A 22,163-nucleotide genomic window follows, 5' to 3' on the forward strand; every position below is an offset into this window, starting at 1 on the left:
AACACAACTGTAATTTAACCTGGAAATTAACAGAACTTCCATGAGATATATTTTTAGTAACAGCTTGAAAATTCAGGCCATTAAATTAATTAACAAGCTTGTAGTTATGAATATCTCATCTACTTAATTGAGTGCTCATATAAAAAACTAGCCCATGTGCATATTTCATTATATAGCTGATTTTACCATTCAGTGATGCTCTCATAATTTAAGTAATTTCCCACTAGAAATTTTAAAACGTAGCAAGGTACTGCAATGTACCCACATTTAAATTATCAAAAAGAAACACAAAAATGTGGTTACTGTATACTTCTGATAGAGACTATCAGAAATGATAAAACTAGGGCACAACACTGAACACATAGCTAAGTTTAAATGGAGTATCTGAGTTGACTTACTGTTGCCCTACTGACATTGTATGTAGGGAAGAAATACATTTGGCATTGATACATATGAACCTTATGGCTGATTAAAGACAGAAAATACAGAAATAGAGTTTTACTTTGGACTATTATTCAATCCACATTCTCATCTTGTGGATTAAATGTACAGTAGCAACCGGAGCACAACAGGCAAGATCTTGCAGCTAAATCCCAGCTTACATTCACTTAAAGGAACTTGTTTGTGCATGGGACAGACCCTTTGAGCTACACGCTAAAGCATGGTAAGCAGTGACAACCACTTGCTTCAAAGGCACACTACGCCTGACCTAAAATATCAAAGTAGATAGGGCCTTTAAGTACCAAAGCGCACTCCTGCCACCACTGTTTACTCCTCTTGAGATCTGCGAGCCTGCGATATACAAAGAGATTGTTATATCACTTCTTACTACTTCTTTCAAACATTTGCTGTAGTTTCTTCTCTGATTTATTTTTGAAGAGATTTGAATGAAAGAAATACATACACACAACTCTGGTTATCACTGCTTTAATTCACCAAGAATCCCTACTCCCTACCCAGTCACGTCATCATCATTAATCCATCTTTGGATCACACCAACTCGAAGAGTGACCATAGAAAAATCACTACATCTGAGACTACCCAAGCGTGAAACAAAAAACGACCAACAGCTCCACGTAGAAAAGAACCTACATTTTGTAATGTCCCTTACAAACAGAAGGCTATTATAATATTTCCTGAAAAAGGCAAAATTTTTATATTATAGTTTAATCTAATGCTGGCTGGTCATGATGTTAGCACATTTGGAATATGGATTATTATATTAATGAAATCACAGTTTAAAATTGGATTTGATGGCATATAAAGGAGCCTAATTCTGCACAGCTCAAGTGATAACTCATCAAGCAGCAGTGTTACAAAATTTTCCTTTTCTTTTTGGAGCTGAATGGCATATAGAAATAAACCAGAAGATTCTTCAAAACCTAGTGTGGATTGAGTTACAGCCCCATTACTGACAAATTTATTTTATGCTTTGCTATTTTTTTCTGAACAGCTGGAGTATTTTCAACTATGATTTATTAATTTTTTGACTTGCCCACAAAAACTTTTCCATACAAATTTATAAAACTTAAATCCTTTAAATTAGGAATAGAATTAAAAACTTTACCACAGCAACAGAATAAAATTAAATACAAAAGCTAAAAAATTAAGATGGGGGGAGAAGGTAGAAGCACACACACTAGCTCTGAAGGTTTAAGATATTAATAGCAAGATAACTTCTCTTTAAAAAACAAGCAAATATATATATATGTCTCATAACTCAAATATCCCCCTGCAGAACAGTTTTCTCAGACAGTATATAAGAGCAAACGAAGAAGAAAGGTATTTTTCACTGATGATAAACAAAATTCACAACTCAAATTTAATTTTTATTAGTTTTCTACTCAGTCTTCCTGAAAATAAACGTTCAGTGCCAAAAACCTATTATAACACTATTTGTGGCAGGTCTCCAAGATCATTTATTTCAAATTTTGTTAGCTTTTTCTTTCCTTATTTATTTATTTTTAAAGAAATTTAACACTCCTTAAGCAAGCAGTTTAGTCAGGCATGCCTGACTTTTTCTTGATGGGTAGCTTCAATATCAAATAAAATAGCACCACACATTTATGTTCCTCAGACCACATCTACCACTACATCTACCTACCAATAACTTTCAGCATCTTTTCATCTACCTGTGGGGTTACAAAGGCATAGATGCCCCAGCCCTCTGCACCCTCACTTAATACTGGTAAAACAGCGATGCAAAAACCTCACAAAAGTAGGTTGTACTTATTTTGCAACCCAGCATTTTTGTATGATTTAGTTAGCCCCCTAGATATAACATGCCACAGCTATACCTCATAGTTTTGAGGAAGGAAAACAACGTCTAGTTTTATAGCAGATTTGTGACCTAATTTAATACTGAGAAAAATTTGAAAAATCAAATATTTGCCACAGAAGGACCTACAGAGACTATCACCTTTCTGTTAGCAAAAACTTTCTAGGAAGGTTATGTGGAACACAGCACAGCAAGTTTGGTATAGTCTTTCCACAGAAATCAATTCTGAATTCTTGCGTGAAAAGAAATTTATGAAGCATTACAACTCCTTCTGTGCATCTAACAAAGAAAAGACAAATAAATGAGTTAGCTAAAAGACATTTCAGGCACAGCAAAGTAGAAAGAATATTGTTATTCTTCAGGGTAAAATTCACATTGGATCTTCCATATGGTTATGGTACTTAAATAGACACAGACGGAAAGATTAACTGTCTTACAAGAGAAAAATGACAAGTAAAACCAAGGAAAAGCTTTAAATGATGTAAGTTGTTTCATAAGAGGAAGTTCTTGATTTGTTAAGAAGGCTGTACGCTTACTGTTACAATGACTCAAGTCTACTGAGCAATATATTGCAAAATTGAAATTCAAAAGTCTTTTAGGCAGTTAGTATGATTTATTTTTCTGTTTTACACAGGTACAATGTAACCCTTCACATCATCAAAAGGGGATATTAACAGCCATATTTTAGGGCAAACATGCATAAAAATTTAGAGTTACGACATTCAAATAGTCATTTTTTTCTGCGCTAGAAGTCTTCAAATAGATCTGCAAGAGGAGCATTGGGTTAGCCAACTGCAACATTGCTTACACTTGCAAATGAAACAATCTATTCTCTATATTTTTTTGTAAGAATGGAACAAGAATGATTTTTTTTTTTTTAAAAGTACTTTTGTGGTCAAATGACATCCTTAAAAAGAAAAAGAAATCTAGTGTAAAGATAGTAAAATGGATGATGAACAGAAGCATGCATGCAGGTGGATGCAATTTTAAGAGTAAGACTTCCAGCTGTCTTTTAATTCTTTCTTCTACTTTTTAAATTCTCCACCAATGATTATAAAATGAATCCAGTGTAACAGCTGAGTTTGTCGGTGGCTTGTCTAGACATTTGCAATTATATTCTAATATTGTTGAAACTTTCCTGCTACAAAAATAATTTATTTTAAAAATAAATGAGTAAAGATGTCATTAAAATAACCTGTCAGTATATACTGTATCATAAAGATTGCTCTGGGAACAAAATCACTTAAAAAGTTTGGAAAGCACTTCACTCTAAATCTATTTTTCATAAAACAAGAGAGAAAACAGAGCATGGGTTGCAACTACATTTTTCGTAGCTACATTTTTCAAGTATAGCTACCCTATGCACAGTTTTCTTGTAAAAATATTTTTTTGTGCCTTGAAGCAAATAAGTATTAAGGAGTGAGATTTACTCTAGTGCACACAGACATTCAAATTAGGTAAATTTTACTAGAAATGTGAGAGATAAAAAGCTGTGAATCAACTTTAACGCTATATGTGAAACAAAAATACAACTGTCAAAAGAAAGTGTTCTCACTAGTTGAGGAATGTGATTAAACGTTGATAGGACGCATGCCAATTGCCTAAAGCAACCCTAAGAGAGTTGCTTTGGAGGTGGTTTTGAAGGTGGTCACTGACCAGATCTTAACCTTGTGTAAGACCAAGATTAGAGCTGAAATCAAAACTTTCATTTTTTAGAACGTCTTTACCACTAGAATCCTAGTCTATTCTGGATTACAGTACTTTTAAGTTTTTCCAGCAGGAAATACTGGGTATGAAATACTTTACTAATCATATGAAGTCTTAATAGGGACAGCCTAACAAACTTTTGGATAAACATGCATACTTGGAACTTGGCTGTATTTGGACAACTTTCATCAGGGATTGAAAAAAACACAGACTTGATCCATAGGCTACCTATCATCCAAGATCCAACACTCCAAAATCAAGAGTTAACAAGCCACAAGCAGTTTTTTCTCCAAATAATGAAAAGCTTTTTTTTATTTTTTTTTCTCCTCAAGAGGCTGAACCATTTTTACTAAATTTTTCCAAAAGCAATGAAGTATGAAACATAGAAAATCTGAAAGGCTTTTAGCTCTACCAGTTTATGACTGGCAAAGATACAAGCCACTGAAGTGGAGTTATGTAAGAAAAAAGTGTCGGGCAACTGAATGTGACTGATCCCACCTATTAAAATGTTTATCTGAAGATCATTTCTGGAAAGCCAAATGTCTTCAGTCGTAATTATCTTCCAAAATTTCCCTTCTCTCCAGTTTGCTTTTTAGATCTTTAAGCTAAATGCATCTAAGACGGGGTGGAAATCTAACAGGCTTTTAGGCATGACTATTGTGTAACTAATTAGTACAACAGCAAAAAATTTGGGTAGATAAGTATTTCAGATCTTTGTCCCATGTGAAAGAGTTTATTTTTTTAAGATCAGGTTGCAATTTAATTCTACAGCAGCTCCTTGCTACCTACCTCCTCACACTACTAGACACAGTTACAAGACATAACTGCATGTATATCAGGAAATATTTTGGCAGTTTGATAGCCACATGTATTTTATTACAAGCCTAAATAAGGACAATTAGGACTATTATTCTGAGAACAAACGCTAGTACAAAAGAACGCGAACACTTGAGGTGAAGATGGGGATACGGCATAGATCCTTGACTAGAAAGCTTTCTTTAAGAGAAAATGTGTATAAAAACACAAAAGATTTCTCTGCTAAGAAAAAAGGTTAACGGTCTTTCAAGTACGTGTTCTTAAATAGAAATTTATACTTAATGTTTACAAGGAAAATTCATTCAATAATGGTAGTTCCCTGATAGTTAAGTACAGAAACAAAGTATGTTTTGCATGCCCAGAGGCCTCTATCTTCTTAGAGCCTTCAAAATCACTTCCAAACAGAAGTGACATTAACGTTCTGCAGAACATCCTGCTCATGTGAAAACAGCAAGTTGTGCTGCCAACAGAAGCACTTGTCTTTTCTAGAAGCTGATCCTGGATTTCAGTCTGGAATGTTTCACCATTATTTCTGGGAAAAAAAACCTAGCTGAAGCTGCAGTAATTTTTTAATTGCTTAAGTAAACTACGTACAAAGAACGTTTACTTTCAAAGTGTTAGAAACGCAAGGAAATTCAGCCATTTAAACATACTCCTAGCTTGTCTCAACTATAGTTATATTCAGATTAAGTCGTACTACCAGGGAACAGAAAAAAATCCAGTCTGGAATACACATGCTGAAATGCACACATTTGGCAAAAAGGAAGGCAGTAGAAGTTTCAATGCTTGATGTTTTTTGAAAATTTATTTTTGTTTTATAGACTTTGGACACATTAACAGTTAAAATATGAATGTGAGGGTGATTAATGCAAGATGTAAAATAATGATTTAAATTCAAGGGTAGATTTACATAATTGATAGTTGGGGTGGGCCTTTGCAATAGGCCTGTTTTTTCAGTGTGGAAAGAGGTGATGGTGTTCATGGTAACAAAAGTTGCAACTCCAGACTACATGACAGAGCAGAAATAACTAAGTTACTACAAACTAAGTTACTACACGCAATTTCAGCCTAGTTATACTCCTAACACCTCAAGGACGCTAAATTTCAGAACAGAAACTTCTGATCTTGCTGTATGCTTTTATAGTACTTAGTTTTTAGAAATGTGCCCCCCCCCAGAAACTGTAACTATTATTTGTTACTAAGCTCCTGGTTATTTAAATCCTGCTATTTAACAACTGTTCTCACATCATCTCACTGGTACCATTACCACATATAACACTGATGGACCATGAAAACAGCAATTCAAAACTTCAAACTTAAAATGGAATTAGGATGACAGCCTCCTTTATATCAAGCAGAATTTCCTGCCTAGGAAGCATACAACATCAACACCTGTATCAGCACTTTATGAGCTGAACTCATGTTTAGTTAGATCTTATTGTTCAGAAGGCAGTAACTTTTAACTTGGACTGCGGTACTTGCTTTAATCTTTAAGCAGATGGCTCCAACTTATCACATGAATAGCCCACAAAAGTCAAAATAATATAAATAAATCACTTAAATTCTACTACATACATTACCCACTATTAAGGAAAAACTATTAGTTCATTTAAGCTACTGAGCTTAAATTCTTACAACAGAAAACAGTACGTTTTCACACAGTTAAGCGAACAGAAAAGCTACAGTGCATGTCTTTAACACTTGGTGGTACAGGATGATGATCCCAGCAATTCTAAATTGAAACTGATATGATCCTCATCTTATATTGTCTTCTATATGTTGTCAAGTTGAAAAACTTAAGGATTGCAGATTGAGAACCTTTCCTCAATGTATTTAAGAGGCATTTATTTCATCAAGTTCTAGTTTACCAGCAAATTGGTTTCATAGCCATTGTTCAAACAATCAACAGCGGGACATTAAAATCATTTGTGCAGAAGAGACTAGTAAGTTTAAATGAGTTTCTAACCTCATTTTTATGAATTTCCCACCAAAAACCTCAGAATTTCAGAATTAAAAACAAACAAACAAAACATAGCTTCCCAAAACTGTATTTAATATTTCACTTAAAGTAGCTCCACAGAGGACATTGTCTCAAATCTGATTCAGGAGCAAGACTACTTTAAAATAAGCATGGGTTAGTGATCTTCAGTTCTTTCAAAACAGGTGAGATCCTGGTTCTCAACAGATACGTATTACAACCATTTCTTTAAAACAATCCCCAAATATTGCAGAGATAAGCAGGGCAATTTCAACTAGCTACCAAAGAAAGTTACCTACACACTGAAGTTAACAACAACAAAGGTTGTATTGTCAAAAACCACAACAAATCATGCAGGAACACAGTGAAACATCATTTATGTTTCTTTTTACACTTGAAAAGAAACTCATACCTGGGTACACTGCTTGTTAAACTTTTTTCACTTGATGATGACGATGATGATGATGATGATCCGGGTCTCTGATCTGTTTTCATTCCTATGGTCTCTGTTGCACTAATCTGAGGTTTTTCACTTTCCTTCTCTGGCTTTTTTTTTTCACTATCACTTTCATCACTGCCTTCTCCTAAGATGTCATCAACCTGCCAAAGAGTAAAGAGTCAATGCATCCTCTAACAGACTATAATAAAATTATTCTTCTGTAATTACTAGATAGCTCTTAGGTAATCATTAAGAATATGCTTCAAATTTTCTTGACTTTCTCTTCGAAAATTCATATTAAACACCAATGGCGTGAATGAAGTTTCTGTAACAGCTCTAGCAACATTCTATTCAAATTAAATATTTTTAGTCTGCTTAACTTGATAGGTATACATATACTTACATACAGTGATATACACATACATGATACAGTTACATTTGAAGGCATTTGCACTTAATTATAGTAATACTGAAGCTGTGAACAATGAACTATATTAATTTCTAAATGGACAGGATTTGTAACATGAAGGGATAGATATTTTATACTGTAATTTATATTATAACATATATAAACAACCACTTGTGCAAGGCAAATTAAAATCTCTAGCTAATAACTATTCTTATATTTTCAGATATTTCTAGATAGATATGTAACTTTAAAGAAGTGTATTCCCAAATACTACAGTACTAATAGAACTGAACATAATGAATCCTGCTGTAACCAATTTGTCTGCTTATGCTAATTAATAAAGACAAATTTATGAAAATGTTTATGTATTTCATTAAGCAATTATTTGGCCTTTGTTTCTAAAAAGTTAGCATTGGATTTCATACTCTTCCAAGAACATGTTACTTTGCTGTCAGGTCCAGAACTGCTGAAACTAACACTAAAAGCAAATCGTACTCATGATCCACCCTGCTGAGCTTCAAAGGCTTGTATCCTTTTAGTTAGCATTCAACCTTAAGAAAAAGAATAAATCATGAGAAAATATAGGTGAAGATCCCACAAGAGGATACGGAAAGAATCTGTGAGCATTCTACTATGGATATTTTTTTCCTAAAAGCAGCTTTTCTCAGCATAAATTGAAATACATCTCATTAGTCTCAATTCTCACTAATGCCACATCTGCTTTTTGAAGACAAAGAAAACCTCTGTGTATGAACACAGACCAAAAGATTTACACTGTTTGCAATAGATAAATTCCAAAAGGCAAACAAAAGCCATGAAATAAGAAGGGTCAGTTTATATCTAGTGCTTCATAAATGTACCTTTTGTTTGTTTGTTTACCTTGATATGCATGGCAGGGAACTCAGAGCTACTCTGTTTCTCAAACTAAGTGCAAAACGCAACACCTTTCCAATATTCCATTGCAAATACATTAGAGGTAAATGAAATACCATTTTCTCCACAAAGGCAGAGTTTGCAAGCAAGACAGGAGAGGAAATAGAAAATACGGAGTTTTGTTATCACCAAAAGACCTATTCAATTTTCATTTTATTTTTATGATGTCCTGTGAGAAAGACAAGACACATGACTCAAGATAATGAAGGTGCTCCACAGGGCAACTTCAAACATGTAGGTGACTCCTACCATACTTCTCCTGTTGACTTCAGAAAGATAAAGTATGTAGCATTTGTCTTCAGTCCCCCGCTAAACAGACAGATTTGAGGGATTTATTAATCTTTCTAATATCCAGTAGTAGTCAGCTACTCCTGTTTGACTGAACATTTTTCTTCCTTGTGCTACTTTCCACTGAGGATTCTAACCATCTATATAGATGCAAGTGAGAAATTGCAAGTGAGAAATGATGTAGAAGGAATTAAAAAAAAGCTTCAAAATATCTTGAAATGATGACTTCGAGTCTCACCAGCGTAAGAGAAAGCAAAGACATTTTCTTATAAAGTATAGGCATCAAAACTTTATTTTTAAAACGTTTAATTATTTCAGGGATACGCAGCTCAAGCTTTACAAACTGGTTTTAAAAATCAATGCTATACTATCTTGGGATGGAATGATTATTAAACAAAATGAAAAGTAACCTGCTAGGTTCTTAGAGCTATTGTTTTCTTAGAGCTATCCAGTTTTCCATTGGCCCCTGTCTTGATACATTTTTATTACATGAAACACTGCTAATATCCAGCATTGTGAGGGCTGTGGAGAAGCCATAATAATTATTAAAGAACCACCTACCAGCTTAGCACATCTGAACATAGATGACATTTTCAGGTAGAAACTGCAAGAATTGCTGTGTCAAATTAACACATCTCATTATTGACAAGATACAGCTCATCAGTATTCATGTATTAGACGAGATGCAGCTCATCTAATCCAAACTGCTTTTCCCATGACCAGAAGTTGTCACACATGTGGAAAATAAGAACCATGGGATGCAAATTGATGGTCAAAGAGACTGAAAAGACTGCTAGAGATAAGTGGGCAGTGAATCCTGCAAAAAGTGTGTAAAGTGTATTTTGGTGTGTACAGAAAACACAAAATCTGAAGTGTTCCAGTACTACAGTTTCTGAGATGGGATGGCAGGAACACAATGTTTATGTATCTTTATTAAAATGATACTCACTGTCACTAACATGTCCAGGAACTGACAGTCAAATGATAGAAGAAATCTACAGCTATAACAACTCCTTTCCAGCAAGTCTTGTGTTTAAACTTGCATAACCTCATTGCTAAAGCAATACTTCTCCAAGAAGTTGTATTTTGCAGATGTCTCTCACAAGCAGATACTCTATTTTTTTTTTTTTTTCTGAATAGTGAGTACCATCTGTGTAAATCTTTTAAAAACACAAGAGTTCTACATTCAGGTTACAGATTAGAGTAGCAGTTGTAAAAGAATGCAAAATTATGCACTAAAAAAAAAAAGAAGACTTCCTCAGTTTTTCTACCACTGTTTAACTGGTTATAGAACTAAAACAATTGTTTCAAAATAAATTTGCAAGTTAATTCACAGCAAGAAACGTATCAGATCCCAAAGACCAAACAGAACCACATACAAAGTGTAAATACCAAATCACAAAGGAAAACTGGAAAAATAAGGACAGGTTAATAAGAACATAGGTGAGAAGGTTAAAGAAATAAGTTACAATATCTATAGACCAGTAAAAGGACTGGATGCAGAGGAAAATAATTATGAGAAATGACCGATTAAAATCATCAGGACAGCCTTCACTATAATTTGTACAGAATAAAATTCATACATTTTGAAGAAAGAACTAAGAAAACTCTACAACATTAATAGAGATAATGCTGAAAGCTAATAAGAGCTCTAGACTATATGCATCTATATAAAAAATATTTACATAAGTATCCTTGATATGAATATATTTTATTTGAATACAAAATAACTATATTAAGAACACTTCTATAGTTCTATTTCTGTAGAGCTAAATACATAATATATTTTATATATATATATAAAAATATAAAACATTTGAGTATTTTAATATGAAATATAAGCTGATCCATTTTTTTGGGGCATGTTTAGCTACTTGAAGCTTGCATGTATGAATAATATCACTGCAAGTAAAAAAAAATCTGGACAACAAAAATTGAAATGTAGGTTTAAATAAACTGATTTTGTCATAACCTATTGAATGCTGGATCATACAATATCTCCTCCAAAATATTCAACATAATAAGGAAGGGTTTGGGGGAGGGGAGAAAAAGACCAGTGAGGACAGGCTCTGGATGCTAAAGCTAAGATTAGTCTTCTAGATAGCTTCCAGCTTTCTGGGTTTTCTAGCAGAACACTGCCTACCAGAAGTATTGCTTCCTTAAAATACTGAAAGAAAAAAAATGGACAGACTTGTACACCTGAATTCTCAAAAATAAGCACATAAAGTCATTATATAAGAGGATAAAAAAACCTCAAACACTAGATCAAAAGTCTTTAAATTTCCAAGTGAAAACTTGTGGCCCACAGTGGCCTACATAGGTTAAGTACTGAACCATGGCGAAAACCAAATAAATGCAAAGGAAAAAAAAACACAGTAATAGTTATTGAATCTCAGAGCGTTGACATTCTGACCTTTTATACATAATGGTATATATATTTTTATACATATATTTATACATATACATTTTTATATATATATTTTTATACAGAATGATATATGTATACTTTTTTTCTTGATGTTAATTGTCTTTAATTATTCCTGCTCTTGGTTCTTATTTATGTATAAATACACTTTTTGTTCTGTTTCTTTCATCAGGTCACCTTTGTATGCTGATTCAGACTCTGTCTTTTAGAAAAAAACCCACACCACCAAACAACACAAAACAGCCCCGCAACTAGTTTCTTCATTAACAATCACAGAACTATTAGAACATTTTACTGTGCTTTTCAAATACAACAGTATTAACTAAGTAATCCAGTTTCCATCCACCATCATCTTGTTCTTCAGTAACAGAAGTCCCTGAATAAAAGCAATCTTCTTTCTCAAAATGTATTATTTAAAATATCTTATTTTTCTAAATATCCTATTGTACATATGGACAAGAGTTGGATGCAATGATCCTTGTGGGTCTCTTCCAACTCAGGACACTGTATGATTCTGTAATATTTTTGTGTGGCAGTTCTTGCCTTTTTTCCTCTGTGAAGGGGTATTGTACATGGATAGATAGCTCTCAGTTTAAGTAGCAGAGAGATTTCTGAGTTACTTTAAGAGACAGGCCTTTACAATGAGAGCAAAAGAACCTGTAACATGTGCTTCCCATCCATTGTGGTATGGAATTCCTTTCATCTAAAATTATTGAACTGCACACAAAAACCAGCAGCCTTTAGTAAAAGACATACCAGTTTTAGGATGAAAAGCAATTATGTGAGAAAAGCAGCTTTAAGCCTTTGCTCTACACTGAGAACAGCTACTGCTATGATAAAATTTGAAAAACAACTTAGAAGCACTATGGAAAAGTTACGTAGTCTCATTGACAGTCACTGGAGATTATACTTGGTCCTTGCTAGGGAATGAACAGTGCAACAGCAGTCCCAACGGATGTAGCTCACAGTACCGATGTACAGCACTGGCTATAAAGCCTGCATACATTTTAATTGCAACCTCGGGCAATAATGTATACTCCTAAAAGGCAGATACCGCTAGGAATAAAAACTAATGAAACAAACAGGTTGCATATATTAATTGGACAACTTAAGGCTTGCAAGTGAAAAGGTAATGTAACTGTGACTAGAACTGAACAATTCCCTGCATGGTTATTACTCCACAATTAACACTTAAACTGGAAAGGAAATAAAATTTTACCTAGAGGTTACATAACAATACTATTAGGAAGATGCGAGGCTAATAACAGTTCTGCATCCTAGTTTATGAAAAGCAAGACTGTTAGCCCTTTAAAGAATGCCATTCAGAAGTCCTGAATGTCTTTGAATTTCCCAGCTGGATAGCAATGTCTAGAATTTTTACAAATTTTCTACTCAAATCAAGATCTTAAGGACAAACACTTGGAACCACTAAAAGAAGCAAGAGCTTGAGTCTTTCCTTGGTAATTAGGGTGCCTCAAGAGCTGATTTAAGCATTCTGTGCAGTTCTTCTAAACACCAACATTATTATTAGCATAATGAAATTGCTTTGAAGCAGCAACACTTCACGATGTTGGAAAGAAAAAAGCCCATTCCTAACTACCAATTTTGGGAACATAAATTCCCATGGACTAAGAGTTACTAATTGTAAAAATCACAATGATCTTTTAATTCAAAGTCTCCAAAGAGAAAATGTCTCAGGAGAGATAGTGTAATAGCTTCTCCAAAGTCTCCTGAGTCAGCAACACATCTGCAGCCTGGAAACTAGTTTTATCTGATTACAAGGCCATTCATACCCATAACATTCCTTTCCCTTGCTCTATTTTCAGAAGAAATCCTCTGACAAAAGATTGTTAAATTGCAATAGCCCTGTAAACTACATCTTTTTTTTTTAAATGGTGCAGCCTAAGAATAAAATAAAAGTGACTGCAATACCTATGGCCAGAATACAGCTGTTCATCTATCCTAGCAGGATATTCTTGTCAGGAATCACTGATATACAAGATGCTGATATACAGGTTAATATGCTTTTTGTTTTCTGCTTATCAGCTGTTGTCTACTGAGAAGAATTTACTCCTATACTTTAAGAACTTTGACAAGACTCGTGATATTTTGCTAACATCCCCAAACTCCAGATGCACATTGAGAACTGGTCAGACAGAACAGGCTGTTGAAGTTATGCTTAAAGGTTAGGGGAGCTAGTATATGCACAGATTGAGCAGAAGACTGAAGATCAGTATTTCCTTATTAAACATATACTGAAGCCTCCTGCAGGGCATGGAACAAACTATCCCATTACAACTGTACAGATGAGGAGCTGAATGGCTAGGGAGCAGCCCTACTCAAAAGGACCTATGGGATCTTGGTGGACAGCAAACTGACCTTGGAGGGGGTGGGGGTCAGCAATGTGCCCTGAAAGCAAGGAATGATAACAACATACAGGGCTGTACTAACAGAATTTAGCTAATTTAGCTGGCAAATTAAGGGAAGTGATTCATCATCTTGTCCCTATCCCTCTTTGGCACCAGGTAATAGCTAGAGTGCTGCATTCAGTTTTACAAACTCCCCGATACAGGAAAAACAGTGAATGTACAAGAGCAATTTCAGATGAAGGCCACCAAGACAGTGGGGAGCACTTGCTGAGGAACTGGAGCCTGTTAATCCTGGAGAAGTGAAAGCTTGGAGGGGAGGAGAAGAGGGACCAACCTTATGGTACCAACCTCACAGTAACAAAGACAACATTTGACAAAACTAAGTCAGGCTCCTTAGGGAGGAAAGCACATCACAGCAAGAGCCAGCAGTCACCAGCTGAAACAGGGGTGTTCCAGCATGATGTAAAGAAAATGTTTTCATCATGAGATCAGTCAGGCATCTGATCAAGCTACGCAGGGAGATGTAGAATCTGTCTTTCAAGGCTTTTGACACCCAGCTGGACAAAGCACTAAGCAACCTGGTTTTAATTCAATGCTGTCTGCACTCTGAGCAGAAGGTTGGACTAGATCTTGAGATCCTTTCCAACTAAATACTACTACACTGGAATCAGTGTACAAGACGAAAGGAGCTCAGAAGATGAGAAGATACTTTGTTATTTGAGTTAGAGCACGTTCTCAATAGGACATAAAATACATGCTTTTCAAGTTAATGGCTGGAAGCTTTTTTGGAAGTATTTACACCATGAATACCACTTCAGTGTTTGATAAAGTGCTTGTAAGAGAGCCAAATAAAAGAATAAATTACTGAAAACTCTGCACCAAAAGGGAAGAGGAATTTAGTTTGCTTTATCCCATTTTTTTTGTGCTCCCCTGTGTAACGCTACCTAGCATCAAAGTGAAATAATCACTACACATTCAACAACTAGATTATCGTTTTAAATTTAAGTACAGATTTTCTGATCTTGCAAGATGACCTCTAGAAACAAACAGAACTGTCACTTTCAGCATCCTGCTGCTGGACTAAATTATCTCATTGCTTGGTAAGCTATGTCTCAATGGTATTAACAGCTTTCAGAGGTATTAACAGCTTAATTACCTCTGAGTACTTTAAGGTAGGTTATTACCTACACAAGTTCCCTTTCTCATTTCACAATTATGTTATGTCTACACAAGCATCCATGCCATAACACTACATGACACCAGGAACAAACAACTATTTACAGACTTCGGACAAGCATCTATATTAAATGCATAGCCAGAACTTGAATAGTGGAAATCTGCAACAGGAAGCAAACCAGTATCTTGGAAAACCTACGTTAAAAGCATTAGAATCATAGAATCATTAAGGTTGGAAAAGACCTCCAAGATCTCCTGGTCCAACTATGCCCCAACCACCAATATCACTCACTAAATAATGTCCCTAGGCACCACGTCCAACCTTTACTTAAACATCCCCAGGAACAGTGACTCCACCACCTCCCTAGGCAACCTGTTCCAATGCCTAACCACTCCTGAGAAGAAATTTCTCCTAATTTCCAACCTGAACCTCCCTGGTGCAACTTGAGGCCATTCCCTCTTGTCCTGTTGCTAGCTATCTGTAAGAAGAGGCCACATGCTCTCTCAAACAACTTAGAATTAAATAAACTGGTGGACCAAACCATCTGTTCTTTTTGCAGCTTACTGACGTTTTGCAGCTTACTGACGTTATCAGCTGTTTATGTTGTGAATAGTAAAATTTGTGCCATTGGGTAATCTTTCAAGTTTTCCCATATCTACATATCTTAAACCCCAAAAAACTGCAGAGGAACAGAAGCCTTAGCTGCATGCCCTTAAGAACCATACTTTGCCAAGCTTCCTGACTTTACTTTATACTAATCCACACATTAGAGGAATGAGCTGGTAAGGGAATCCACAGGTAAAGTTTTTGGAGAAAATTCCATTCCACTCTTTTTGTTAAAGAAAAAAAAAAGCATTATCTAAACATCCAGAGACTAAAAAACCTACAGAAATGTCTGTTGATGCCGTCAAACACCTGCTGATGACACTTTGCTCTCAAAGCCATCCTTCCTACTTAAACTGCATTTTGCAGACATACAGTATGAAGCTTTGAGACAAACTTGCAAAACTTTAAAACAATCTAGTTATTACCTAAGGCATAGTTCTGCCATAAGTCTTAATATTTTTGTTGTTCCTAAACGTTTACCACGAGACATGCAAAACTACTCTAGGGATCATGACTTTTTTATTAACATAAATCAATTTAATTTGCTAATGAAAGAACACTTGCAAAAGGGGTTTAAATACAATCATAGCATGACACAAAGTTAGAAATCTTAACATACGATTAAAAATGACACATTGCAATTTGAGGCGACACGGCTTCTCAGCTCTGAGTGATCTTTTTTGACATATTTCACTGCCAAGGGGAGCCACTTGTAGTAAGATGCTAATGAAGTGCTGAAGGCAGTACAGTAACAGGACTTTAGTATTAATGGATCATACCTACATATTCTCTTTCAATTCATCAGCAAAGGCATTAGTTAATACTGTAATAAAGCTGTGAGTACTTATTACCTAGCACATTATCCTTGAAAGATTCTGAGATTTTTTTTTTGGTTATTTTAAGGAATCAAAGGGTGGGAGGGAGCTTGATTAGTACTAATTTACTTAAACCTGAATTACAGATTATTTAGATTACATGAAAGGCTCTAATGTGCTTCATCACAGGAGACAAACACTTCCTGAAAAGCTGCAACCAAAGAAACAGTCCATTATTAAACAGTATCATAACCAGAAAACATTGCTTTTGTAGAAGAATGGTCACAACAACGGACTTCAATAGGTACGAGAACCCAAATAATCCAGATCTTAAGAAGAAAATATATTCAGGTATAAATGAAAATTTTCTGGTATATACAATCTGCATTTGAAAACAACGTATTTTTGCTTCTCAGATGTTTCACATATTTCTTGCAGTGAATCGTTGCTACAAGATGTTTTAAAATCTCTACTATAACTATTATCAGTTCTAGATTTTATTATCCCAAGATATACTGAAAGCATCTCTTTCACTCAGAGGCTGGAGATGTTCATGACTACACACATACTTCAGAGAAAAATATGCATCATTCCATTTCAGAGATCGCACACCCCGTATTCTTGTTTAGCATCATAAAGAGCTGTTTGAAAGTCATGGTCTAAGAAGAAGTTCAAAATACTAACATAAGAACACAAGACAGGCAAAAATCAGCTTTCCTGTATCTGCAAGTGCAGATTTTCTGTATCACAGCTGTAAATGAACCTAAATATCACTGTGTAAATCCACTAGGACAAAGTGGGGCTTATGGGCTCCAAAACAATGCTACATAAACACAGATATGCTGTGTCCAGTGTAAGTCTTTTTTCACATACTATGAACAAACTAGTAAACCCTCCCTGATCCAAGCTATATATAAACATAACCAGCTTGATCTGTCAGGACTTCATTTTACCTGAGGTTAGCATTACCAGACATCAGCTGGCTTCATGGAGCACTGCCTGGTTGTCAGTGAACTTCCCTCTTCAGCATACCTTATTAGATTGGTCTCATTATCATAATAGCCAACAGACATTTATTACTGCATTCAAGCTAATAAAGCCATTGAAATAATGAACATTGAGGAAAACTATTTCTAAATTGGCTTTAATGGAAGCTTAAAGAAGATAGTGAAGCCAAGATGGTTTTGAAATGGTTCCTGCTGACCTGGGCAATGTGACTGTAGAGTCTGTATAATCAAAGCATGGGGTTTTTAAACAAAGCAGTAAAGTGATATGGGCACTGTGTCTGCAAGAAGTGCCTTGCATAGCTAAATCACTCATTCCATGCTTAGTTCTGGATATTTATAAAAAACACCAAACAACAAAAAAAACACCACCACCAAACACAGACACAAAAAAGATAAGTCCAGGCGCTAAGCAGTGGTTATTTTCAAGTGGCGGGCTTGATACGAAGGTGATACATGCTATACAAGTTTTGAGATGATTGTTGTGTTGCAGTATGCCAGCTGTATCCAGTTCTCAATACCTCTGATGAAAGAAGTTTGATGTCAGAGCACAAAAATATCTGAGATAGGCAGCTGTCTGTGCTCATCTCAAAGAAAGCAATATTATACTTGCTATGCGGAGTGACAGAGAATATAGTCTACATTTTACTGTAACCCCTGTCAGAGAAAAGGTGCAAGCTCATATATAAAAAACAGAATAATATAACAATACTAATTACATTCTCTCAAAATCTAGAATTGATATCACTACGGTAGACCAAAAACTTGGAGCAACATGGCTATTCTGGTAATTGATTTTGTGACTGCCTTGCCTCATGGAATTTTTTGCATCTGTAGGGGGTTCTAGTTCTGCTTTTTTATTATTATTATAGTCTATGTTAAAGTTGTACACAGAGGAAATATTCCTGATAATGCTGACAAAGTATCTAGAACACTTGCAGCTGCAATACTAGCATGCAGAGAGAGCTGAGCGGCTATATTCACTGCTCTCTGATGCCAGCAGCTGAAAAAAGTTAAGACTACAAAAGCAAAGGAAAGCTATTTTACCTCAAACATGCACATTTCTAAAAGTATTCCTTAACACCTAGCATATATTATGTTATACTGCCTAATATTTTTTCTTATGCTGAAACACCAATATTAGAGTATCTTGATAAAATAATAGGCATGAAAAAATAGTTCAGACTTGGACCAAGGATTCAACACAAGAGTTTAAATTTCATTCACAGAGAATAACAACTAAAATTTTAGTGTAAAAACATGCTCAGATATGTGATGAGGCCAGATATGTGATGAGGCTCAGTTAGACCCTATACATAGAATGCTCAGAATTATGTTAGTGATCAGCTTCCAAACTGTTTTATATTGCTCAGACTACTCATTTTTAACTAAGTCCGAGTAGCATTGACAGCCTAGTGGCATTTGATTTAGAATATGAAGTTAGATACATATGTTAAAGTGAAGTTACAGAGCTACATTTAGAGAAGTTTAGCCCCATTTTCAGTGAACACGCAGACAGTAGAAAAACACTTCTCTTTACTAAGGCAAAACACAGAAGGCTGCAGATACATGAAGTCCTATCAGCACTGCCCAGAAAAATCAAACACAATGTATGAAAATACTTTCTTTATAGAATATTCAACCTTCACCTTAACACTCCGTAAATATATTCTATAGCTGGATGTTTATAGATCCAGTTTCTATTTCAGACAGAGTAACATTAGAATAAAATATTTTGCTACAGAGCATGCAAACTTTAAAGGACAACAGAAGTTGTTTAAATCTGCAAAAACATGAAGAGTTTAGATTTGATCTTAGTTGCATAAGAATTAACCGAAATCACAGAATCATCTAGGCTGGAAGAGACCTCCAAGATCACCTAGTCCAGCCTCTGACCTAACACTAACAAGACCTCCACTAAACCGTATCACTGAGCTCTACATTTAAATGTCTTTTAAAGACCTCCAGGGATGGTGACTCAACCACTTCCCTGGGCAGCCCATTCCAATGTCTCATAACCCTTTCAGTAAAAAAGTTCTTCCTAATATCCAGCTTAGACCTCCCCTGGCACAACTTTAGCCCATTCCCCCTTGTCCTGTCAGGCATGTGGGAGAACAGACAAACCCCCACCTCACTGCAGCCTCCTTTAAGGTACCTGTGGAGTGCGATAAGGTCACCTCTGAGACTCCTCTTCTCCAGGCTGAACAACCCCAGCTCCCTCAGCCGCTCCTCGTAAGACTTGTTCTCCAGATCCCTTCTCTGGACTCGCTCAAGCACCTCGATGTACTTGTAGCGAGGCGCCCAAAACCAAACACAGTACTCGAGGTGCGGCCTCACTGCTTAGCTGAAGTGCTAGAATGATAGCAGTATCTAAAAAGAAGCTACTTTTCTCAATACTTTGAGTAAATCCTCTGAAATGCCAAGACTCCTTACAAAAACAATTTTGAGAACAGCTTTGGAAGAATGGCAAAGGATATGAATATTTTGACTGTATCAGAAAAGTATGAAAAACATACAAGATGGCAGGAACGTCTTTTATTATAAGTAAATCCATTCAATCATTGACTGATTGTCAATAGAATAAACAGGGAAATCCAGACAAAACTCAGGCAAAGTCTTATTACTATACATACAGTTCATCAGATTGCTCAAAGAGGTCAACTTGAACTAAGCATAGCTGCCTCTTCACTTAATGTTTGCTTAGTACAGCCCATTAATTGTTGTTGTAGCATAACCATTTGTACTTATCTCCTGATTAAATTACCTGTTAAGATATCTGAGTATAAGAAGTGAATCGGCCTAAATCATACATTATTTATATTTTCTCTTAAGAATGACCAGACCCACCAAGAATTTGAGTAATATTATACAGAATCTTGTGCAAAATGAATAGCACCTAATTATCAGCTTTTTCATGAGTGCCATCTAACAATTCCTTACATATAGGTAGTTCCAATTTTTAGCTACAAGATTAATATATTAATAGTATGCTGTCTGAATATACCAAAAGGTTCCAATAGTTTTTATTCTTTATGAACTTTTATTTGCATGGGAGAATAAAACTAAGATGTCCAAGTACACCAGAGACTGTGTAAGCAAGCTTAAATTATGTTTTTTAAGCAACCTTTGGAAGCAGAAGTAGCCCAAAATCAATTGTCTACTTGAGTTAATATGAAAGTAGGTAAACCTTCTTCCTATTTCAGTAATCAGTTATCTCCATGTAAAACACTACATCAAAAAAAAAACAAAAAACAAAAAAACAAACAGTACTATTTACAAACACTTAAAGCTGCCACGTTTAGAACAAGTTTGGACCATGATGTCCTCCTAAGAAACATAAAAAGTATCAGACAGCCAGCTCTATGCAATTAGTGGGCAAACTAAGGCTCTGCAGACAAGTAACAGACTGAAAAAGACAAATAAGTGTTTCACTTGCTGATAATTTAAATTTCACTAACTTTAGCTACACTACATTTTTAGAGTTCTTTCAGCTGCCTGAATAACAGTCAATCTCAATGTTTCTGATCAGGATGACATACTTACAACTTGACCATTACCTACACTGATTTAAAACAAATATTACATCTTCTGAAAATTAAAATAAAGAAAATAAAATAAAGGAAAAAATTTCAGAGATACTTTTAAGAATTGCTTCTGTTTTCAATGGAAAATAAGTTCTTTAAAGCAAAACACAAAATAGCAGAAAAACAACTGATATCCAGCTTCCTTTATATGTTTGACTTTCCTTCTTCTTCCACTGCAGCAAACTGCACACAATACTCAAAGGAAAATTTCTAAAAGAACACCAAATAACCAAGTTGGACAGAGTGATACATGGACATGTTTCAGGATTTACCCTATTTGAATCGAGGAAATGGAGGTGAGATTGTGGCTGCAAAAGTTTGCTCAAGATATGCTTGGTGAAGAGCTGTCTGAGGTCACCTAACAAACAAACCACTAGGTGGGATGTGTAAGGAAGAGGAGATGTGGGATAGATATTGATTTAGAAACAAGAAAATGCAGTGGCCTTCAGTCTTCCCTAAAGTGTTGAGAAAACAGAATGCTGACATTATTTTTCATGATCATTTCATCTAGTAAGGTGATGAGGCTTATGGACACAGTAGACTCATGTCCTTTGCTGCAATAACTTAGTGACCTTTTCTCATCAATGCATCTAAATACCTGAAGGGAGGGTGATTCCATCAAGAGGATGGAATCAGACTCTTCAGTTGTGCCCACTGACAAGACGAGAAGCAATGGGCACAAACTGAATATGAGAGGGCACTTCTTTACTGTGAGGGTGACAGAGCACTGGAACAGGTTGCCTGAAGAGGTTGTGGAGTTCCCTTCTCTGGAGGTATTCAAAACCTGCCTGGATGCCATCCTGCACAACGTGCTCTAGGCGATACTGCTTGGCAAGGGGATTGGACTAGATGATCTTCAGAGGTCCCTTCCAACCTTGGCCATTCTGTGATTCTCTTTCAATTCCACACTGATGATTTCACTGCTGAGTTTTTAGAAGTAGCACTGGACAACTTTCTTCAGTTTTCTCTACTAATTACATAAAATAATGGATAAAATAATTGCTTTAACATAATATTTTAACTTTTAATTATTTCTATGTTATTTAACCTCTTAGAGATGAGTGAATGTCAAAATCTTAAACAGTCCCATGCCCTTTAAATCCAGACCTCTCTTCTCCCATCCTGCCACTGACTTGGTCCCAATTATTTGAAGATTTATTTTGAAGTGACACCTGGCAAAACTTAACACACAGCAACTCTGCTAAGATGCTTCTTGATACAAAGCTATACTAAAACTAAGTTCTGCTTTCAAGGCCTACTTACACATATGAGTGCTCCAGTTCCTGAAGTTATGTTTGCTTTGTAGAATATAGTTGTGTTTTAAACCAAAGTTTA

The 22,163-nt window shown here is 35.4% G+C and overlaps 1 protein-coding gene and 1 long non-coding RNA gene across 2 annotated transcripts in view; one reads left to right on the forward strand and one right to left on the reverse strand.

The window, feature by feature from the left end:
* The window catches only part of CTDP1 (CTD phosphatase subunit 1), an 85,686-nt gene that overhangs the window by 18,342 nt on the left and 45,181 nt on the right, over positions 1 to 22,163 (reverse strand). The window contains exon 12 of the mRNA XM_035318090.1: positions 7,192 to 7,379. Within this exon, the coding sequence (XP_035173981.1) occupies positions 7,192 to 7,379 (188 nt within the window). The remainder of the gene's footprint in view (positions 1 to 7,191; positions 7,380 to 22,163) is intronic.
* On the forward strand, positions 9,788 to 22,050 carry LOC118162121. The gene is made up of 3 exons (XR_004748297.1): positions 9,788 to 9,798; positions 13,893 to 13,895; positions 21,913 to 22,050. It is a non-coding gene; the product is annotated as an uncharacterized LOC118162121 (long non-coding RNA).

This window comes from Oxyura jamaicensis, chromosome 2, assembly GCF_011077185.1.
Source record: "Oxyura jamaicensis isolate SHBP4307 breed ruddy duck chromosome 2, BPBGC_Ojam_1.0, whole genome shotgun sequence".
Taxonomy (NCBI): domain Eukaryota; kingdom Metazoa; phylum Chordata; class Aves; order Anseriformes; family Anatidae; genus Oxyura; species Oxyura jamaicensis.